General features: G+C 39.8%; 1 protein-coding gene across 2 annotated transcripts in view; it reads left to right on the top strand.

The window, feature by feature from the left end:
- Window positions 1-18,661, top strand: part of RMDN3 (regulator of microtubule dynamics 3) — a 39,694-nt gene extending 21,033 nt beyond the window's left edge. Inside the window, exons 6-11 of one of the 2 annotated variants that reach the window (XM_010564340.1) lie at window positions 7,255-7,330; window positions 8,150-8,227; window positions 10,480-10,578; window positions 12,533-12,586; window positions 14,967-15,059; window positions 16,966-18,661. In XM_010564340.1, coding sequence (XP_010562642.1) covers window positions 7,255-7,330; window positions 8,150-8,227; window positions 10,480-10,578; window positions 12,533-12,586; window positions 14,967-15,059; window positions 16,966-17,019 — 454 coding nt within the window. In that variant the 3' untranslated portion in view covers window positions 17,020-18,661. The remainder of the gene's footprint in view (window positions 1-7,254; window positions 7,331-8,149; window positions 8,228-10,479; window positions 10,579-12,532; window positions 12,587-14,966; window positions 15,060-16,965) is intronic. The other variant, XM_010564341.1, reaches the window with a different exon arrangement.
- The last annotated feature ends 1,511 nt before the right edge of the window (window positions 18,662-20,172 follow it).

Here is a 20,172-nt window from a genome sequence, read left to right as displayed (position 1 = left end):
AACCAAGGTAAAAATTCTTAAGAAGAAAAAAAAATCAGACTTAAACAAGTTCATAGTGGTTGTAGTAATTATTTTTGTGGTTTGTTGGCTTTTTGGGTTTTTTTTTATAAGCATCATAAATGATATGGTAAGACTATGACTTGTCCCTGAGCCTTAAAAGCAGAGAAACAAGTCTTGATTTGGCATTGAGCAATGAATAGGGTCTGGTTCAAGGTGTTATAACAGCAAACCCACTTTATAGTCATTACCATAAAATACTGAGATTGAACATCCTTGTAGGAGCAGAGGAAAGATTTCAGCAAGTAATGATAACTTCAAAAGAAACAAAATGGCTATGAGGAAGCTGAAGTACAGGAAGAGCCATAGGAGTAAAATGCTTGCAGATAATTCAAAGCTTGTTTAAAGGCAGAGTTTGAGGTCCAGGGTAAATAATAAGCTACTCATTAATAAAAATAAAAGAAGCCTTTAATCTTAGTACTTTTTAAATTTCCTTTAAACAGCAGAGGAGACTATTAGAACTACAAGAAGACATCTTTCAATGTCCTGTACAGCAGAGGAAGGTAGAACAGGGAGGAAACTCTAGCAAGTTAAATTAAAATCACTACTAAAGTGTTTCAGAGGTATTAAAAATAGAACTATTACCAGAACTTGAGAAATATTAGCTGTGATACATTATGAATGGCTTAAATTTGCACCACTAAGAGAGCAGTGAAAGGTGGCAAACATAATGCTGATTTTTAGAGGGTAATGAGAGGATCCAGGAAACTAGCAACTTATCCAACTTCCCTGCCTGCCCTGTCACTCAAAGCTATTTTTAAATATAAGTTGTAGACCAATAGGATGTGCCACCTCTGTGAGAAAATGCAACTCTTGTACAGAAGTGCCTCACAGTGGGGCTGAGCGTGCTAGCCCACTGATACTGTGTACTTGGAGTTCCAGAACTCCTGGACAAACTCCCTCGTGCAGGTCTGAATGAGACTAAGCTATCATGAGTAAACAGTGCTGGTTTAACAGGCTAAAAAATGGGAAACCGAGGAAGATGTGTTGAGTTTTCAGAGCTGGGGGAGGTTACCAAGTCTGTGCCAGGATGTGTACTGTTAAGCATAAATAGAGCTAAAATGTAAGCTAAATCTGACTTTAGAAAGTTGCAGACAGATGTCACTGCATCAAATAAGTATGCAAAAATGGCAAAGGTTGTTTGTAGAGGCAAAGTAATAATCATAGGTAAAAAGCATTCCCAATTATGCATGTACAAATGAGAGATTGTGTCGTTTTCTATCTCTCTTAAAACAAGAGAGATTGCATCTTAATTAAGCAGTTATTTGAAAGTGTTCACTCCTAGGAGTCAAAAGGCAAAATATGGGTTGAAAGAGGAGAACGAAGAAAGCGTCTTAATTCACTGTACGCATCTATAGTATATCTACATGGCAGTTTCTTTTTGGAATAGATAAAGAGGTAAAGAAAGTACCATGAAGGTGATAAGACTGATTAACGGTATAAAAGAAAGTTTAGAGGAGCAATTAAATACACTAGGATTTTTCAGCTCGGAAGAAAGTGAACTGAACTTCAGGTTCTTCATGAAAGCCTTGATAAAAGCTGGTTGTTCTCCCAGCTTTCAGTAAACGATGGCTCTGTGCCTTTCCTGATTTTAAGCTGCTTCCAGCAGTGCACACAGAAATAGGATAGTGGGTCAGAGTGCCCTTTGGTTTGATCCAGCATAGCTGCTCTTACTTGACAAAATATTTTCTGGCTTTATCAAATGGTGTGCCAGGAAAAATAATATTTTAGTAAGTATGGCAGGTTTCTTTTCTTTAGAATAACTCATCATCTTAATAATGGACAGTTCAAACAAGCTGTGTGGATTTGATGTTCAGTGACCTCAGTTGGAGTGATGCCAGGCAAAACCAAGAGCTGCTTTCTAGAATATTTCTGTTGACAGCTTTTCCAGGTAATATCTGTAGCTCAGGTAGCTTGTGATATATCAAAGCTTTAATTATAATGTAAGACCAAGTCTACTCCTGCTCTGTAGGAAGTGGAAGCCAATCTTTTCCTGAAAGGATACAGCCCTCAGCAGGACTTCAGAGGAGGAACTGCTGGAAAGTCTTTCACATGCTATTTTCTTTTGTGGGACTTGGTTTTTAATTTTAAGGATAGAGTCTTAAAATGACTTACCCAAGAAGATCTGTGCTCTTGGGACAGTGGTTCAGGCTGTGGCTCTAGCAATGTTGCAGGTAATGTTTGATTTGTCAAGAAAATCAAATAGGAGGCTGCAAATGCCAGCAATGCACAGGAAATCAAGGTTGCTATTGCTAGCTGCCTGTTCTAGAGTGGGGAGCTCAGGTGTTTATGTCAAAGGAGCTTGCCATGCCCACTCACAGTATTTGACGGTTTGGGACATAGATGTGCAAACAAGAATTTTCTGCTGTAAGGAAATGTCAGGCTTCTGAAACACAGAGCCAGAGCAAACCCTGGGTGGATGAAGCATTGCTTAGCACAAACAGCAAGCCCTGTACAACAAAGCTGTATAATTACATGTGCATGCAAAGAGGACTTCATCTTTACCTATTAACTATTCAAAAAGTTGTGAATAACATGCATATGGTAACCGGTGTGGATCATTTGAAGGCTAAAATGTTTGATGTCTCAAAACTCGTTGGGCAGTGGCTGATTTTCAGAATTTATTAAATGAAACTTTATTGGAGGAGTGGTGGAAAGCATCCTGAAAAGTGTTCCTGTATACATACTTGATTATTTTTTTTACAATTTAAGAGCAGCTATAAGTACTTTTGTGAGTTAGAACAGGGATGAAGCCAATGTTCATCACTTCAGTTTTTTATGTGATCCCTTTGTGTGAAAATACATGTATAAAATTTTAACCCACATAGAAAATTGAGACAGTGACAGTAGAAAATTAGTGTTGCTTTAATCAAGAACATGATTTGTTGTGCTCAGCATGTACGCTAGAAATCTATCATTTTCAAGTACCCTTTTCAACTAGTCCATACATATAGATTTGCTATCTTTGCATATATCTTGGCTATTTTAGGCCTCAAACTGGGCTTTTATCTCCCATGTCAAGCCAGCAAGGCTCTTAATGAACTCCTCTATCTGGGAAGATGTATGGCCAGCAGTGAACACAGCAGTGACATGGCTTTCTACAAAGTAAACCAACGTTTATTATAACTCAACTGGCAGACAGCTCATAGACTTCCGCTGCTGGTAGGGCAAAGCCAAACTTAGACTTGGGACTGGTGCGCTGGAGAGTTAATGCAGAAACTAGGTTGTACATAGAGAGTATAGAAACCCTCCTGTATGGATGTTCATGGCCTGTAAGGAAGGGGCATCTTCTGGTTGTGCAACTGCAGTATGGCATCACTAAGTATATCCAAATGGGGAATTAATTCAGCTTAACTGATGCTTTGTGAATTTACACCCCAACCTCCTCGCTGAGCTCTCTGTGCAGACAAGCCTAGAGGAGTGCCTCTGCCTTCCTCATTTTTTCTTCCAATCTTGTCTCCCCTTAGAAAAGCCAAAGTTTTTTTTCCAAACTCTTTATGACCAGCCGGTCATTAATTTCAGGTTAAGTCAGTGGGAATTCTGCTGTCTCTTCCAAGATACTTATTCCTAAATTAATGATTACTTTCATTTTTGGTGTTTGGCAGTCTAAATACCTGCATGCTAATTATCTGTCTCCTTCCCTTACTCAAGTGAAGAGACTAATATATATCTATTTGGTGCATAGGAAGGTGAAAAACTGCTAATGCTGATAAAATACTGGGAAGACTTCTAAATTCTTTATCAAGATGTATATTTTGGAGCTCTGTTTCTCCAAATTATGAACTTGATTGGAAAGGGGGTTATCCTTCTAGCTTTGATCTGACTCTGGTAACTGAAAGTTGAGCCCTGACAAGGATTTTTATCTCCTTGTCTGTGTGTGATAAAACATCTCTCTTGATTCACTAGCAATGCTGCTTGAATGGCACTGAACAATTTTTACAGGCTAGCCTTGAGATATTCAGTTCACAGCTAATGCTGATTTGAATAGGAATATATTCTAGCTCATTAATTTGTTGGGTGTTGTGATGAAAAATTAGTTAACGACTTATGAAGCAAATTTTGATGTCAATAAAAGGAAAGAACTTTCATGTCTTCGTGCTGTTGTCAGTGGTCAGACTTTTGTGTTTGACTCATCTTTGGCAATATAAAACACTCTATTTCACTTTTATCAGTTGGCTCCAAAATAGCTGCTTGTCTTCACTTCTCTCCCCTCCTCCTTTTATTCCTCTTTGCCTCTCCATTTCTTTTTAATTTACTGATTGTCTTATGCAGAAAGGAGCACTGGCACACTCAGCTAGCGGGTCTTTGAAACAGTTAAAAGAGATAAGAGATGTATTTGGGTTGGCAAACCCCCCTGGCCGTGGAGCTGGAGGTGCTGGGCTGCGCAGAGCTGTGTGTTTTGTGTTCAGAGGCCGAAAAGTCCTGCTTTGGTGGGAGTCAGCCAGAGTGCAGCATTGAAAATGAAGTTTCTTCAAAGCTGTGTGTTCTGAGCTGGGGGATTTAAGCTGGAATGCTTAAGACGCTCTCTCTTAACTGGTAGTATCTGCTTCCACAGAGTTTATTTTCTAATAAATGGGGAAATCCTTACTGAGATGAGATTCCTATGGGAACTTGCAGTTTGACCAGTGTCAGCAGCTTAATGAGTAGTTCTGGTTAATAATTAGTCAAGCAATATCATAGTATAAGGTTTCGGTAACTGCTGAGATATCGATCTGAACAGTGCTTCAGAGGTTACATGTTGTTTACAGAAGATGAAAATCCCCTTCCCTAACTCATTATTTTTAATCTATCCTATTACTGCTAGTCAGTCCTCCTGCAACTCAATGGTGCCTCTTGTGACATTCATCCCAAGGCATTTCACAAAATGAAGTAGAATAAATAGCTCCAAGAAGCCAGGCTAAACAAGCAAAAGAGATAAAAGCAGAAAACCATATTGGTGCTGCTGAGTGAGGAAGGGAAGTTGGGATCTGAAGACCTCCGGAGCCTAAAATCTCAGAACTGCAAAGCCTTGCATATGAAAATCACCAACAGGCCGGTGGCCCTGAACGTCGAGGCACAAGATGAAAGGGAAGGTTCATGCAAGGGGCTGAGACCAGCAAAGCTGGGTCAGCTAGAGTTGTCTTTTTTTGGGACTGCAGTGGAAAAAAAAAAAACCCCAAAGAAACCCCAACAGTTCAGGCACCTCTTACCTTTTTTTTTTAAAGTTTATTTCATGACACAAAGATAAGACTATTATTTAATGCTTATTTTATGTAACATTTCACCAGGCTATTAAAAAATATCTGGTATTTATATTTCTTGACAACTGCATAGCACACCACTTGACGTTTATATGATTGTTGGTGGAGGGATCAGACTGAACTAGCTTAGTGTCCCATGGGATTTATTGCTGCTTTGAAGGGGCTCGTTAGGCTTTCCCTGGGGAAGGACAGGGTAGTATAAAGTGAGGTTATGCAGCGTTTTAGCTTCCACTTTAAAAAGGCACGGTGTTTCCCTGTTTTGTTGCAAAACTTTAAACTTGACCTAATTGTATTTAATGCCTGCCCACATATTTGGGAGCCTAAATAGTAGGGTTATAGGAGCTATATTCTGGCAAGTTCCTGTACATTAGACAGGGCTACAGACTACAAGATTTATTGTACAGGAATATTTTATCTTGTGATCTTAGAAAATAAGCCTTTTATTGGCTTGTATTTCTAAACCCTAGTCATGTTGTGGTTGGGGATGTTTAGCACCGGCTGATGTTTGTTGTGAAACAAACTGGAAGAGATCGTCATAACACTTACTTCATCGTCTGCACGTGACAGGTTATGGCAGTGCAGCTGTGAACTTTTTCAACTGGGGGAAAAGGATTTTACCCAATCAAGACATTGATCTGGTAATCTTTTCCATTATCATGAAAAACAAGAATTTTAGAACTGAACCAGAGTGTTTCACAAGAGAATTAACATGTTAAAGGAATGAGATTTAATGGCAAAACTTGTAAATATTCAGAAAATGCAACTTCTTTGTATTGTAACTTACACATTGAAAACTTAGTTCAGGCAAGAGCAATGAGGTGTGAAATGTTTTGTGGTTTTTTTCGTGAAGAAGTACACTGAAGAAAGTGTACTTGGAGATTCAAAAGTCTTCTGACAAATTCCTGCACGAACATCTGTTGTAGTTAACTATCACCAGGGATGCTTTGGGATATCGTGTGGTGAGATGGGACACAGTATCCAGCAACACTGGGATGTGGATGTAGTAAAAGAAATCTCAAGGGAGGCTTACTTACATCTTTCTTCTTTTCAGCTTTATTTTTTGAACCAAACTGAGAGAAGAGGGGGGAAGCCTCTTCCATTCCCACAACTCTCCCCGAAGTGGGATGGCCGAGGTCAAAGACCGAATCAGCCCAGCTGAAACTTCAGTTCCCCTGCTCTGTTGAACAGCAGTGCCCTTGCACACCTCTACGATTTGTTGTTTCTTGGGAAGCAATGCAGGGAGGGAGGGGGTTTGAACCACTGTGGTGCGGGGAGGTGAGATGGGAAGGTGCAGATCCATGGGTAATGAACCTTCCTTAACTTTCACAGCCCATGAAATAACTAATTTTGCTAAGTACTGTGCTTCTCAGGGTCAAAATTTGCCATCTCTTACTAGACAAAACTAAATGGCTTTGCACTGGCACCGCTGAAAATGCGTTATTTTGTTTCCCAAGTTTGGTGGCTGTGTCGGGCTGCAGGATATAGGTAGGTTTTCAGTGTTTTCCCTTGAAGTAGACAACTGCTGTGCTATAGGTTGAGTGTTGTGTATGGAAGATTGCTGCGCACCTTAGTTAATTAGAGCTTTTCGTAGTTCTGGCTCTTGCTGCAGTAGCGTTTACTCCTCATTGCTCTGTGTTTTGATGCAGTTTTGCTGCCAAGTGAAGAAATTTAGGGTGTAGAAGTGTTTATGTAGAAGGAAGGCTTTCCAGCCATCAGTGCAATGAACTTTCGTGTCACATCAATCCACTCCTGTTGACTTGCCAGCATCCTTCAAGCTAATACCTACATTTTTACTGTGTATGTCTCTTCCCTGTAAAAGGTATAGAGTATTCCTTGTTTTTCCCCAGTAAGTTGTGAAGCTTTAATGTGCCTATATATTTTACTTCTGAAGATGTCAACAGAATATGAATGTGTATTTTAAAAGGTTTGATTTCATGCAAATGTCTCCTCTGTGTAGGTATGCTATTCTTTGCGGGCAGTTATCAGAACATGAGAGTATTCAGAAGCGCATTCAAACTGGATATGTTTTTAAGGTGAGTAGAATAGACATGCTGGTTTTTGTGTAAGTATTTCTACTTATTTCTATAGTAGTAAGTTAGGAAAATTGGCTCCAGCTCTTATTAGGGAAGGGATAGGTCTTAAAGAGATGCTATGAGTGGGTGGTTTGGGCTGAGGATGGTGATTCCAGCGACATGTCATGAGGGTGACTGGTATGGCTCTACACTTTTGTACACTATAATCTCAGAAAAAAGAAGAAGAAGAAAAGTCTTGCAAATAAAATTTATGTATATGATGAGACTAAGAACTTGAAACGTGAAACTACCATGTGGTAATAGGATACAGCACCAACTCTTCTTCAGTAACTGCCTGTGAGCATGCTTGCACCCTCCCTAAAAGCAAAGCAGTTATTTTTCAAAAAGGACTTAGTCTGCCTCAGACTCCTTTATTTGCCTTTCATCCACAGTGGGGATGTTACACGGTAAGAGGATGCACCTGGAACAGTTACTACAGAACAGGCCACATATAATTATTACCTTGTCAGCTATTGACATCACCAGTAAGTTGATTATGTCAAAGCTCTGAAAAGGTGGTAGAATAAACTGAAGGGCAGCTTCATTTTTTTGTGTGTAGTGATTCTTGTCTCTGAGGCTGATAAAATGCTGTTTTTCTGTGTTCACTGAAACCATTTTAAGAAAGTTTGACATCTCTTTGTAGCTGTAATTTTATTGATCACTTTCACTTAAATTGTGGACTTCTTCCTTTCCTCTTTCCATATTTGTTCATCTGCTTTTGTGGATATTGTATTTGCTTATAACAAAAATGTGATATGTGTTGGTCGTGATTTTCCATAGGAACACATTGATAAAGCAATTGAACTGAAACCAGAGGATCCGCAGTCTTACTATCTTTTGGGCAGGTGGTGTTACCAGGTAAAATAGTTTATTGCTACTTATTGCTGTTTTCTTCCTCCTTGGATTTTAATTCCCTGTTTGAATGAAAGATAGGTGGATTCAAACCACCAGCCATTAAGGACTGAGGACACTTTAATTGCTGAACTCAGATACTGTATCAGAAAGGACAGGCATGGAAATGTCCTAGTTGCCTGAAGAAGTAGTTTAAAAGTTGCACTTGCAGGGGATCTAGAAACTCTTCATTTCAATTCTGAAACAGTGCCAGGAAAAACACTTCGCTGATCAGTACTGTAAATGCATTGCATTCAGAAACCTCTCATGATGTAAAAGCTCATGTTCTTGTACATGTAGCACCTCAATGCTTTTATAAAAGCACTATTGCAACTATTGCTTGCCAGGACACAGTGTCATTCAGAATCTCTCAGCTTTCCATCTAAGTTGTTTTCTTAACTGTAATTGAGAAGTCTTAGGCAGTCCATCTCCCTCTTGTCTTCTTCCTATGAAACCTGAAATGTGTACCTTCATACTGGTGTTACCACTCAAAGCACTAGATTTGAAATGGTACAGGTTTTTAATAAGAGTTTATGTAAGTTCGTAGCAAGAGAGGGACTACAGAAACACGGAGGTGGTGATCAGGACAAGTGCTGGCTGAGCCCATTTTCAGCGTGTTGCTCTGTGCTAACAATCAAAGGCCAGGAGAAGATAGAGAAAGGTTAGTGGTATTGAAGACACACCGAAGTTTTTAAAATCATTAAGAGTGCGGTTTTGTATTGGCAATGTCATTTGCTCTTGCTATTGTAATACTTTTGTCCCCAGATCAACAAAAGGCTTTAAAAGTACTTGGTGAACCTCTGTGCAATAGAGTAAAAGCTGTTGGGGTCTTTGCTGTTTCATTTATTTATTGCCACTATTCTGCTCTTCATTTTTCCCCTGGTTTTTGCCTCTTTCGCAGAGGGAAGCTGTTTGCTAAAAGTGTTATTTCTGAACTGCTCTGAGTTGGAGATCTGGAGGGTTTGGGGCTCCAGACTTAGTTTTTTAGTCACTGCAGGCGGCATGGGAGGTGAAATGGCAAAGAATGGATTAGGAAAAGCACTAGCTGCAAACTAGCTTGCTGTTCCCCATGCTCTACTCAGTAAAAACAAACTACCTTCGATTCTTTAAGCACATATGGATGCGATCAAGGGCATTTCAGGGCTGGCAAGAGCTTCTGCACACAGTATATCTGTATAATCTTTTGCATGTGTTTCCTCTGCCCTTGCTGCACAAAGTATTGGAGGTATTAGAAGCAGTGTGCCGGCTGCTTTATATTTCTTGACAGGGAAAAGCTTGGAGTCAAACACCATACATCAGATTTAGTGCCTATAAAAAGAAATAAGAGTTTGCAGTAACTATCTACTTTTCAGTTTATACAATTTGAAAGTGCTTTGCTGCTGTCAAAATTGAAGTCACATTGCAGAGATTGTAGCTGAGATAATTGACACTGGTAATTACAGAGAAACAGTGAGCTAAACTAGTGGGAGCTCCTAGCTCTTTATTCTGTTGTGGATTTTCTACTCAGCCTTACTGCTCTTAATGCTGCTGAAGCTATGAAACGAAAACAGATGTATGTAGAAATATGTTAGTGCTTCTGCTATTCTGCATTATCAGAATTAAATGGTATTAAACAAAGAAGATATCAGAAGTTACGGTCCTATGCATCCTTTCCCCCATTGAAATTTCAGGGCGTTTCTTATGAGAGAGGTGCTGGGAGAATAAGATTTTATGAAATAATTATAATAGCTACCTGTTTCTCAAAATGTGACTGTCTGTTGGTGGGAAGGCTTTAGCCTGCCTCTTTCAAGGGATCTTTGTATGGTGAGGATGTGTTCTTGTACAAGATTTAAGCCAGGAGGGCTCCATATGTGCATTTGCTCTGATGCATAGGTGGGAACTGCCAGGAACTGGTATGGTTGCAATACAACGGTTTGGGATTTCAGACCACACACACTGTAATATTCAGTTGTAGAGACAAATCTTACTTTGAGCATTATGCATGTGGCAGCTGATGTATGGAACTGCAAAAGCTGACCCGGGACAAGAAAAAGCAAATCATGTTTAATTCTGTGGCCAGACGTGGATACTCCTCCAGAATCTGCTGACACTACCAAGATCTTTGCTTTCTCCCAGGTGCACAAGCCAGCTACAAGAAACTGGATAATTCCTTGTCTGTATACTTTTACATATGCTGTGTCTCTAGTGGGTTTGACAGTTTCATCTTACTGTCTCTGCAGGTTTCCAACCTGGGATGGCTAGAAAAAAAGACTGCTTCTGCTTTGTTTGAAGCCCCTCCTACAGCCACTGTACAGGATGCACTGCAAAACTTCTTACGGGTAATGAAATCTGATAAGCAAGGGAATCACTAACCTGACAAATACAATCACAATTGTGGAATTGGAGTACTTGCGTTCTGCTTAAACTCACCACTCCCCAAGCACTCCATGATACAGCTCCATTGACTAGAACCTGTGGAAGAAAAAGCTGGTGAAAGCAAAAATTTTGGAGCCTCTGTTACAGAACAGCCAGTCAGAAGAACGTGATTTTGAAGATGTCAGAACTAGACCCAAAGTGTTCAGAATTGTTTTTAAGGGTTTTGGTTTTCCTTTTAAAAGCTGCATAGTGGAGTGATTCATTACTTGGTACTAAATACATATGGTCTGTACTCTTTCAGGGTCTCTGAGATCTGTTTGAGCACATCCCTGGGAATGCTTGTGTAGATACATTCTGTCATTTTAATTTCTCTCAGAGTATTTTATTAGGTCAAACTTCTCCATTTCAGACTTTTGAAGGCAACTACTTTAAGGTTTCAGGGGCACATTGCTTATGTATTTCTAGAAAGAAATTCTTACAAGTACTTCCTATGTTATAAGAATCGTACCCTCTGAATGGCTTTTTTTTTTTTGTCCTCCCATTGTTGATTTAAGACATGGCTTGAGTTGCATGTTTGAGCATATAGCTCTTGTTGCAAGGGTCTGCACAAGATGAATGAGTTAAACAGGCTGTCTTTGGCTGTGCCTGTGAGAACTACTCTTAAGTACATCTGATGAAGTGTTACAGAAACAAATTGCCCTACCACTTTATAACTCATAGATTGGGCCACCAGTTCTGCAAAGTGCCAGGGAATAGCATACTTACTTCAATTTCTTATAATTTTGCCAAAATGTAGTTGGTTGAGAGGGAAGTTTGTGATAGGTACCTGCCCTATGCAATGCACTTTTCAACCAAAGTGGTTAAATCATTTCAGACATAAGTTTGAGGCAAAGTGTTTTGTTTCTTTTCATTAGAGAGAAAAATAGCTTATTGCTTTTATTGATAAGTTAGAGTGGTGCTGTGGTTTGAAACAGGAACTTGCATTTTTCTGAGGTTTAACTTTGGTCAAATACAGAGAGAATTTTAAAAGGACACAAAAAAGTTCCTCTGGAAGCTAATTATCCCCTGAACAAGTGCGCTTCCCATGTGCTCAGCAGAGTCTGTTTCAGCTTTCAGCCACAGTTGGCATGCTTCAGGGGAATGGAAATCTTCCGGCAAATTGCAGCTCTGGGTTAGTCACAAGCTGAACTAGGTCTAAGGCCAGACAACAGAATTAAGAGGAGGAACATTGTCTGTGTTGTGCTCTCAGTGCTTCTTCTGAGGCCTGGGCTCAGGCATCTTGGTGGAGCATGTTGGGGAGTTTGAATGCAACTGGGATACGGGTCGATCCAAGGGTTTGTCATAGGAACATACTGGAACAAAGTTGGTTGGAGAGTGATGACTATAACTGAGATGAATGGAAGAAGGCAGAGGGATGTGAGTAACTAGGAAACTGGGAATTAGTAGCCGGGAAGGAGAAGATAAAAAATTGGGGGAATATTCCTGAGGTTTGGCACCAGCATATTCAGGAGAAGCCCCAGTGGATGAGATTGAATGGGCAAGGAGGTTAAAAATAGTGCACGCACATGTTCAGGAGGAGGTCGTCAAGCTGGTTCCGAGTTTCCCTTTGCTTCTGAGTGCTCAACTTCACCTCACCATTCTTCCATGATGCTGACGTTAAGTGAGAGTATGAATGTTGTTCATTGAGTCACAGGCACTTTATGAGAACCTGAGGACTTTCCTAACCCAGCCAGGCAAGCCTATGAGAAATTCTGACACTGATCTATGTATTTACAAAAGTAGGGCTTAGTCATCTTTTTTTTTTTCTTTTCTTTTTAAGAGATGCAGTAAGCCTGATGTAAGCATTAACTGTGTCCTTTGCATATCCTAATATCTGCTTCTCTCAGCCTGTCCCACCCTCCCCTCTGTTCTTTGTAGGTTGAGGAACTGAGCCCAGGATTTTCCAAAGCAGGAAGAGTATACATTGCCAAGGTAACTAGTCACTTGTTGCTTTCTTTCGTTCAGTCATATGCTTCTAGGATAAGAAATATTTGTATTAAAAAATTGTCTTTGTCTGTAAAGTGCTAAGCATGTGTAAATTACTCCATGCAGAAGCAAGATTTTATAAGATGATCACATTTCTAAAAAAGGCCAAATTATCTAGCGCAGAGGCATTAAAATTCAGGGAGGATTTTGCCTTTGAGTCATCCAGTGGAGCATCCTCCTTGTTTTTTAACAGATCAAATTCTATATAAAGCAGTACTTGTAAACCACAGGCTGGAGGTTTAATCCCACCACCACCATGGATTTCTGTGGTGTGTACAGAAAGAGAATCATCGAGAAAAGTAAAGGATAAAGTATGTCTCTATTTTACCAATACAGATGGGAGTCTTGAGTGATGATTAAATACACCATGAGTGCATGGAGCTGGAGCTCCAAAGATCTTTGTTTGCATTGAGGGAATAATTGGTTTTGAACTCTTAAGTGTTAAAATTGCTGCTTAATTCCTACAACCTCCAGTTGGAGCCTAGAAATATTTAAAGCCCAAATAGCTTTAGAAATATTAGCCAGAGTGGGTGTAGCAAAGAGTAGCTATAGTCATTCTCTGTGAAATTCCTGAATTCCCAGTGTCCCAAAGACTGTGAATTTTATCAGGGTAGCGTGCAAGTCGTAGGATCTGCTTGGTCTGGAGTACATTATTACTGGAACCTAGGTGCAGAATTTATTTCACAATAAGCATCTTGTTGAAGGAAAATGAAGGTGATAGCAGAGGAGGAGTAGCCTTCACACCAGCTGGACTTTGTCTTTGATACATTGCAACTCACTCTGTGTGTTTAGTCATGAGCCTATTAGGTTAAATCAGCTATGTATTTGTAAATCAGCTAGCCTTTTGTTTCTGGCTGCTTATGTACCATGATGAATGTGCTCTTAATTGCTTCTTTCTCTGCTTGTAAATATAGCCAGCATTCATGCAAATTCAAAATCACCCCTAAATGTCTTGTATAGAGTGAAGAATGGAAGACTTGGAACTTATTTCCAGCGAAGTTGCAGCAGCAAATCCTTGCAAGTCTTAACCTGAACAGATTTTCAGAGTTGATATAAAAATTTGGGTTTCATTGTGTGTAATCTGATAGGTTTTTATTGGGCTAATAGTTCACCCCATGTCTGGCAGATGTGACTGAGCTTCAGAAATACTCTGCAAACACAAATTACCATAGAGTTTAATAGGACTAGTTGCATCTGTTTGATTTTGTTTCGGGTTTTTTTTTCCTAATCCCAGGCTCTGTCACTTTGGATCACATACTTAATCACAAAATTTAAAAAGTGCAATTATTATCTAATTATTTTGAAGGAGATAGGACTCTGATGGGTCAAATTTCAAAGGAAAAAAGAATTGTGTTTTATAGTCATCTTCTGACATTTTTGACTGATATGCAGGGACACAGGGTTTTTAAAGGCTTCAAGGATGTCCATGACTCCATCTGTTTTGGATTCACCAGATGCAGAAATTTGACAGTGCTCACAGCAGAACAGATAGTTCTCTTTCAGAACTATCCGATGACACAGGAAAACCACCAAAATACACACATGCACATACTGTGCAGTGACATTTCAGAGTCTGAAGTAATAGCCCTGCAGGAGTTTTAACTGTCATCCTTATCCTAACTGAATGTTGGCTTTTCATGGCAATTACAACAATGATTAACTGCATTGCTGATGTTTGGTTTTTTTTTAGCAGCCACTTCCTTTTACCATGCTTGTTTCATAGTCCCCAAATGCCTCTGTGACTCTCTAGGCACTGAAAACCTTCCTATTACACAGAGGGATGACTGTTTCTCTGCTATTGGAGAAGAGTTCACGATGTAGAATATTTCACACCTGTTGTGAAACCTGAGAGACCTGTAAATATTGGATGTTACAGTGCTTGCAGTTGAACCTAATTTTTAACAGCCTAGGGAATGTAAGCTTCATAAGATGATGTGCTCTCGGTATAGAGGTTTTATGATGAAAGAGGTGTGAGGAATAGTGGCTAAATGGAAATAAAAATAGTTTCGAAAATGGTGAAAACCACAGGGACACCTTAAAATTTCCAACTGAAAAACCAATCTCCTTGCCCAAAACAAACAAAAAAACCCAACACAAAAATGAAAAAAAAGGAAATCTAGTATTCCATAATCTGATGGTGATTATAATGCTTTGTGAATGAAGGATACTGCAGGAAGTGTCAGAAGCCTGAAACTACGCTGTGCAAATGGTTAAGAGGTAGAAATAGCTCTTTTTATCAGTTGCCAGGGTTCACAATTGCTCAGTTACATTTGCTGCCTATTTTTTCCTGTTTAACTCTTCTCATATTGTCATTTTTTCTTCACAGTGTTACAGGGACCTGGGGAACAACTCTGCAGCTGTTCTCTGGATGAATCTTGCTTCAGAGCTGCCAGCTAATACAAAAGAGGTAGCAGTCTCAGTAAGCACACATTGATGATGAGCAGAGATAAAATGGCTACAGAGATAAAATTGTTTTCTAAAAGATGTTCCAGCTTGTAAGCCCAGGTTTTAAAGTCTTTTCCTTAGTGTGAACTCTTTTCTCCTCTTGGAACCTGTTATCCAAATGCCTAAAGCAATTCAGCAAAATAATGACAAATATTAAAAAGTCGAGAGTATGTCTGATACAGGCTTAGAAGTCCAGCACACCACCACGCAAATACTGTGTTACTTGCAGGGTTAGGTTACAGACACATTTGAATGCACAGCACGTATTCAGCACTGCCGCTCATAAGCTGGAATTTCTGCAGAACCGCTGAGCAACTGCAGTACCCTTCCCAGTAGACCATTTCTGGGGAAGGTTTATTCGTCTGGGCACTATCATGCATGGCCAGCGCAATTCAGATGGGGCCACCTGAGCTGAGCGGTTGTCCTAGGGCTGGAGCACTGTATTACCTCTTCTAATTACCTGTGTAGCTTTGGAGGAGCAGCCAACATTGGACTCTTGTGCCAAGTTAGCTCCTAAGCTCCCCCAGGCTGGAGCTGATTGTGCTGAGCCATTCAGAAGTTTGTGTGTGCTGCCCGGCTTTTTTTGCCTTTTTTTTTTTTTTTTTTTCATATCTAGGATATTTCAGCTCTTTTATTACTTTTACAGGGTTTTGTAGAGCAGACTGTACTGCATTTTAGAAACTACCATCTGGCAGTGTTCCCCAGCTGGGAGCTCTTTTGCACTTTCCTTTCCTTTGCACTTTTACTGTTAAGCAGAAACTGTATAGATGGCGCCCTCAAATTACTGCCAGTTAGAAACTGAATAAAAACACATCAGCTTTTAATATTAATCTGATGTTATTTGCATCATCGTGAAAAACGCAAGTGAAGCAATGTAAGCAAGGTCCTCTAGCTCTACAGTTTCAGCCTTAGTCTGATGGAATAAACATTCTGGGTGGAAGGCAGAATCATAGAAATACGCAGCATTTTCATGCCACTCTGTTTTTAAGGCCATCGTTAGTTTTTAAGTTGCTGTAGCAAAAGTATTCTGCTGAGATTCAGACCACAAGTATGCAAGAGATCTGGGCAAACCATCTGGCAAGGAGCTGGCTTGCCTGTGCTACCACCTGCAGGGCACTGTCCAGTATTGCATAAATCACTTGGCCACCGGCTGCTGCCAAATCTGGGGAAACCAGGGCATGGAGCAGGATTTATTCCCTTCTTGCAGAAGGAAATATCCTAACTGTGCCTGATGAGGAGCTTCCTCACTGTATGCTGGTTGGAAATCTCTCTAGACAGAGTTAGAATGGTATGTCTGATAAATAGAAGATGATTTTTTTCTGAAAGAACAAGAAATATATGTGTTGGAGGCATAAGAGTTTAATCAGAGAAGCATTGAGATTTTCAGGAAAGATGAGGAGAGCACTACAGGCAGAAGAGTCATGAACAGTTAATTCTCTCTCCCGCTCTGAAATTAAAAGTGGGAGTTGAGGAAGGAAGCCAATGCTTAAGTGGCTTTGTTAAGTCTTTGCAAATATTAGTTCTCATCATCAATCAAATAACTTCCATCATGTTGAGAAGTAAAAACAAAGGCATTTATCCAGACGATGAAAGTCAATGAGGGAGCAGAGTTTTGAATTCTGCTGGTTTGGTTGTCAGTTCTCATCTCTCAAAAGGAAACATAAGAGAAACTCTCTTTGATACTTAGAAAACTTAAATAGACTTCAAAGTCACTAGCGTCGAGAGGGAGGTACAGGGGAGGAAAAGAAAAGCATTAGGAGGAAAAATGTAAGGGTGTATACTTAAAACCTGGTATGGGGTTGGAGAAGAAAAGGGAAATTCTCTTTTTTAATTGTTTCAATTAGTCTGTATATTTATCTGTTCTCTTACTGCATTTCCAGGATGCAGAAAGCGAGAGAGAACTTGAAGAGATGCGGTCAGTCTGGGAAGAATAAATATGTAAAGGCTTATTCCACTTGATACTGCACAGACAGTAAAATTCCAGTTAAAGGGATTTCATGATCCTGACCACTTTGATTGATTGCACTTCATGGATAAGCCACAAGAGTTTACAGGAAAAAACACGCAGCAGTCTCATCAGCATGTCCAGGAAAAATGCTTGGTGGGATTTAATCGGATAAAATTTTGTATTATTTTCCTTCTTGCAGCACTGCATCTGTTTGATTTTAAAATTCCTAAAAAACGTAAAATTCCTAAAAACAGGGGGCGGGGGTGTATAGGTAGAATTTGTGATATAAAAATATTTGTGATTATGTATATATCATAGATATATGTGAGATACATACTTTGTGATATAAAAATATGGACACAAATATATACATATTTATATGTACACATACCTATTTTATGTCACAGACTCTACCTATCTAACAACCTGAACTTCAGGCCTGCTTGCTGGTGAGCTCTCAACTGATTCCTGAGGAAGTCTTCAGCCAAAATTTTTTTCCAATTAACTGTTTTCTCTTTTCCTTATTAATAAGTATTAATTGAATCAGTTGAAATAATAACTGATTGCATGCCTTTCATAGATGTTTAGGTGAGGTAAAATTCCAAGCCACTGTGCTCGGCAGTCAGTGTGCCGCTGATTTTTACCAGCGTGACGCACTGGAGGCAGCGGGATGTTCTCCCTGCCCTCAGCCTGGTGATTCAAATGGGCGCTGACACTGTGACCTAAGAAAAGGTAATTACAAAAAAAAGATGACAACAATGACTTAAAATGAGCGAGTTGTCAGCCCTTTCTTCCTTGCTGTGAAAAAATGGATGGTGGTGGCCAAAACATACTCTTGTTGGTCCTTCCCAGCTATGCCTAAACTACCTTTACTGGTTTTCCACTGGGGGGAAACCAGCACCGCTCACTATGGTGGGTTATTACCAGGGGACCAACAGATTTCCTTCACAATACAAACTTTATTTTTAAGAGGTGCACTGCTTTTGTCAGAGAAGCGAGTAATAAGATTTTAAGACTTCCTCCTTCACTCATGCGAGATTGAAAACTTCTTACGTCCTTCTAAACTACGCTGCTATGGTTTAGATGTAATAACTTAGTTTGAAAAGTAGTTATTTATCAGTGAAACACTGGTTACAGGAACAGGTATATTCTGTGGCAAAGGCGATGTTTCCCTGTGATGTTCTTCTACCAGTTCTTCTTGACTCATGAGGTGACACCGAGAAGGTGAAGCTGACAACTGACATTTCCTCTGACAGCTGCTGGGTACCAAACAGGAAAAGTAAACTGTGCTGTACACGGACACAAACGGTGAAGCAAAAGCTACATTCAAAAATTTCCCCAAATATTTAGCAAGGCTTTCTTGATATCCCTTCAAATTTCAACTGGCAGCTAACCGGACGCTTATTTTTTAATGTTTGTTCTGTCTTGCCACTTTATATAGTGTTTATGAAGTGTAAAGTAAAAAAGTGCAAGAGTAAAACATTTCTTAATCACCTTTTTAGTCCCTTGCACATGGTGTGTTAAACTGATGGGGTTTTTACTTTGTGAAAATAACACTGAAGGGGAAATGCGTAGCAAACTCGAGCTTAAAAACGTCCCATTTTATAGATTTGGCACTTTTTAGCCTCCCCTCCCCCCCCAATTAAACTCTCTAAAATTTTGGTGCTGAACTCATCTCATGAGATCCAAGCAAGTTTATTTGCTTAAAATGCTAACAATTGATACTTATGAATGAAGAACTGCATCCTGACAGGGTACAGTTGATCCCTGTGTTTTTGCGCAGAGCTCTCCTTGCAATGAGAGGGCACTTGATCTGTAATTGTGGGACATTTTTATATTTAATGTATGCTTTTCTTGCAGTTCTTCAGTGGAATGATGAAGCTGCCTTTTTTACTTAGTGTGAATCTGTCTTGTTTTGAGTATTTCCCAGTGGATGACCATTTTCTTCTTCTAGACATCCAATCTTTAAATAATTGCACAAGTTTTTCAGCTGTTTTCTTTTTGGTTGCTTAAGCCGAGCTGGGAAATCCTCAACAGTGATATCCGAGAGGTGATGATCAGCAACTTGATTCCTTCATGGAGGATTTGCAGGGGTTTTTTTCTGGAGAGAAATGGTAATAGCTCTCAAAACAGTCGTATAGTTAGCTGTACTTGCATTGCCTTTCCTTGCCAGCAAATCCCAGAGTGATATTAATCAGTAATGTTTGCTGTTCTGTGTGTTGCTCAAACGTTGCTGCCTTCCAAAAGTAAATGGTTTCAGCGTATGTAATAGGAAGAGTGCGAAAAGGAAATATTTACACTACAAAGAGTCCGTAGCTTTGCTTACTTGCAGACTTCTTCAAGCCTTCACCTGTTGTTTAACTTGTCAAAACATAAACTGTTCAGAGGAGCCTTTGGATTATGTATTTTCTGGAGATAACTTTCACTCTGTGTTTCCACAGATTTAAATTCTCCTTTGATTTTTGTGGGGTGTCTGTTTCAAAACAACAAGGGGTTGTAGGCTTGAGGAAAAAAAAAAAAGCCAATTTGCTGTTCCTTTCATCTGCTGCTTGGGATTCTGTGCTGGGTTAGGTCTGAGTATGTATGTTAGGAGGGGGATACATGAGGAAAGCATTTTGTTAATTTGTTAATTGCCAAGGGGCTGTATTGGTTGGCAGCACCTCTCCGGATAAGCAGCCGCTGTTAAAAGTCCTCATGAAAGAGTGTTGTAAAAACACAGGTTTGGGTTACAGGCCAAACCGCCTGTTCGGAAACTGATACCAAAAATCTTGTTTTTCTTACCAATAGAAACTGAAGGTGTTTTCTTTGGGGGGGGGGGGGGGGGGGCATTTGGTGCAGTCGTGTGGGCCATACTGGGCTGTGACCAGAACCTCTGCTGTCTTTGAGTAAAAATAACCTGCTTTCCTGGAGGAAAAGGTGGTAATTAAATTATGGCAATTCTTCTCACTTGGCATTCATTCTCAGATGATTTCACATGGATGCAACCTTTCAGCTCTCATTTATTCTATTTCAGACCTTCGGTGAACGCTTTAAGCTTTCTGTGTGTTTGATTGCCTGCTTCACATTTTATGTTTTGGTTTGTTTGGGTTTTTTTTTTTTAATCAGTTTTGGCTTAAAAGAGCAGGGTCTGGTGTTTCGC

The sequence above is a fragment of the Haliaeetus leucocephalus genome, unplaced genomic scaffold (genome assembly GCF_000737465.1).
Source record: "Haliaeetus leucocephalus isolate CR32 unplaced genomic scaffold, Haliaeetus_leucocephalus-4.0 Scaffold177, whole genome shotgun sequence".
NCBI classification, from domain to species: Eukaryota; Metazoa; Chordata; class Aves; order Accipitriformes; family Accipitridae; genus Haliaeetus; species Haliaeetus leucocephalus.
The sequence above is the reverse complement of the archived record's forward strand: the minus strand, read 5'-3'. Positions and strand labels throughout refer to the sequence as shown.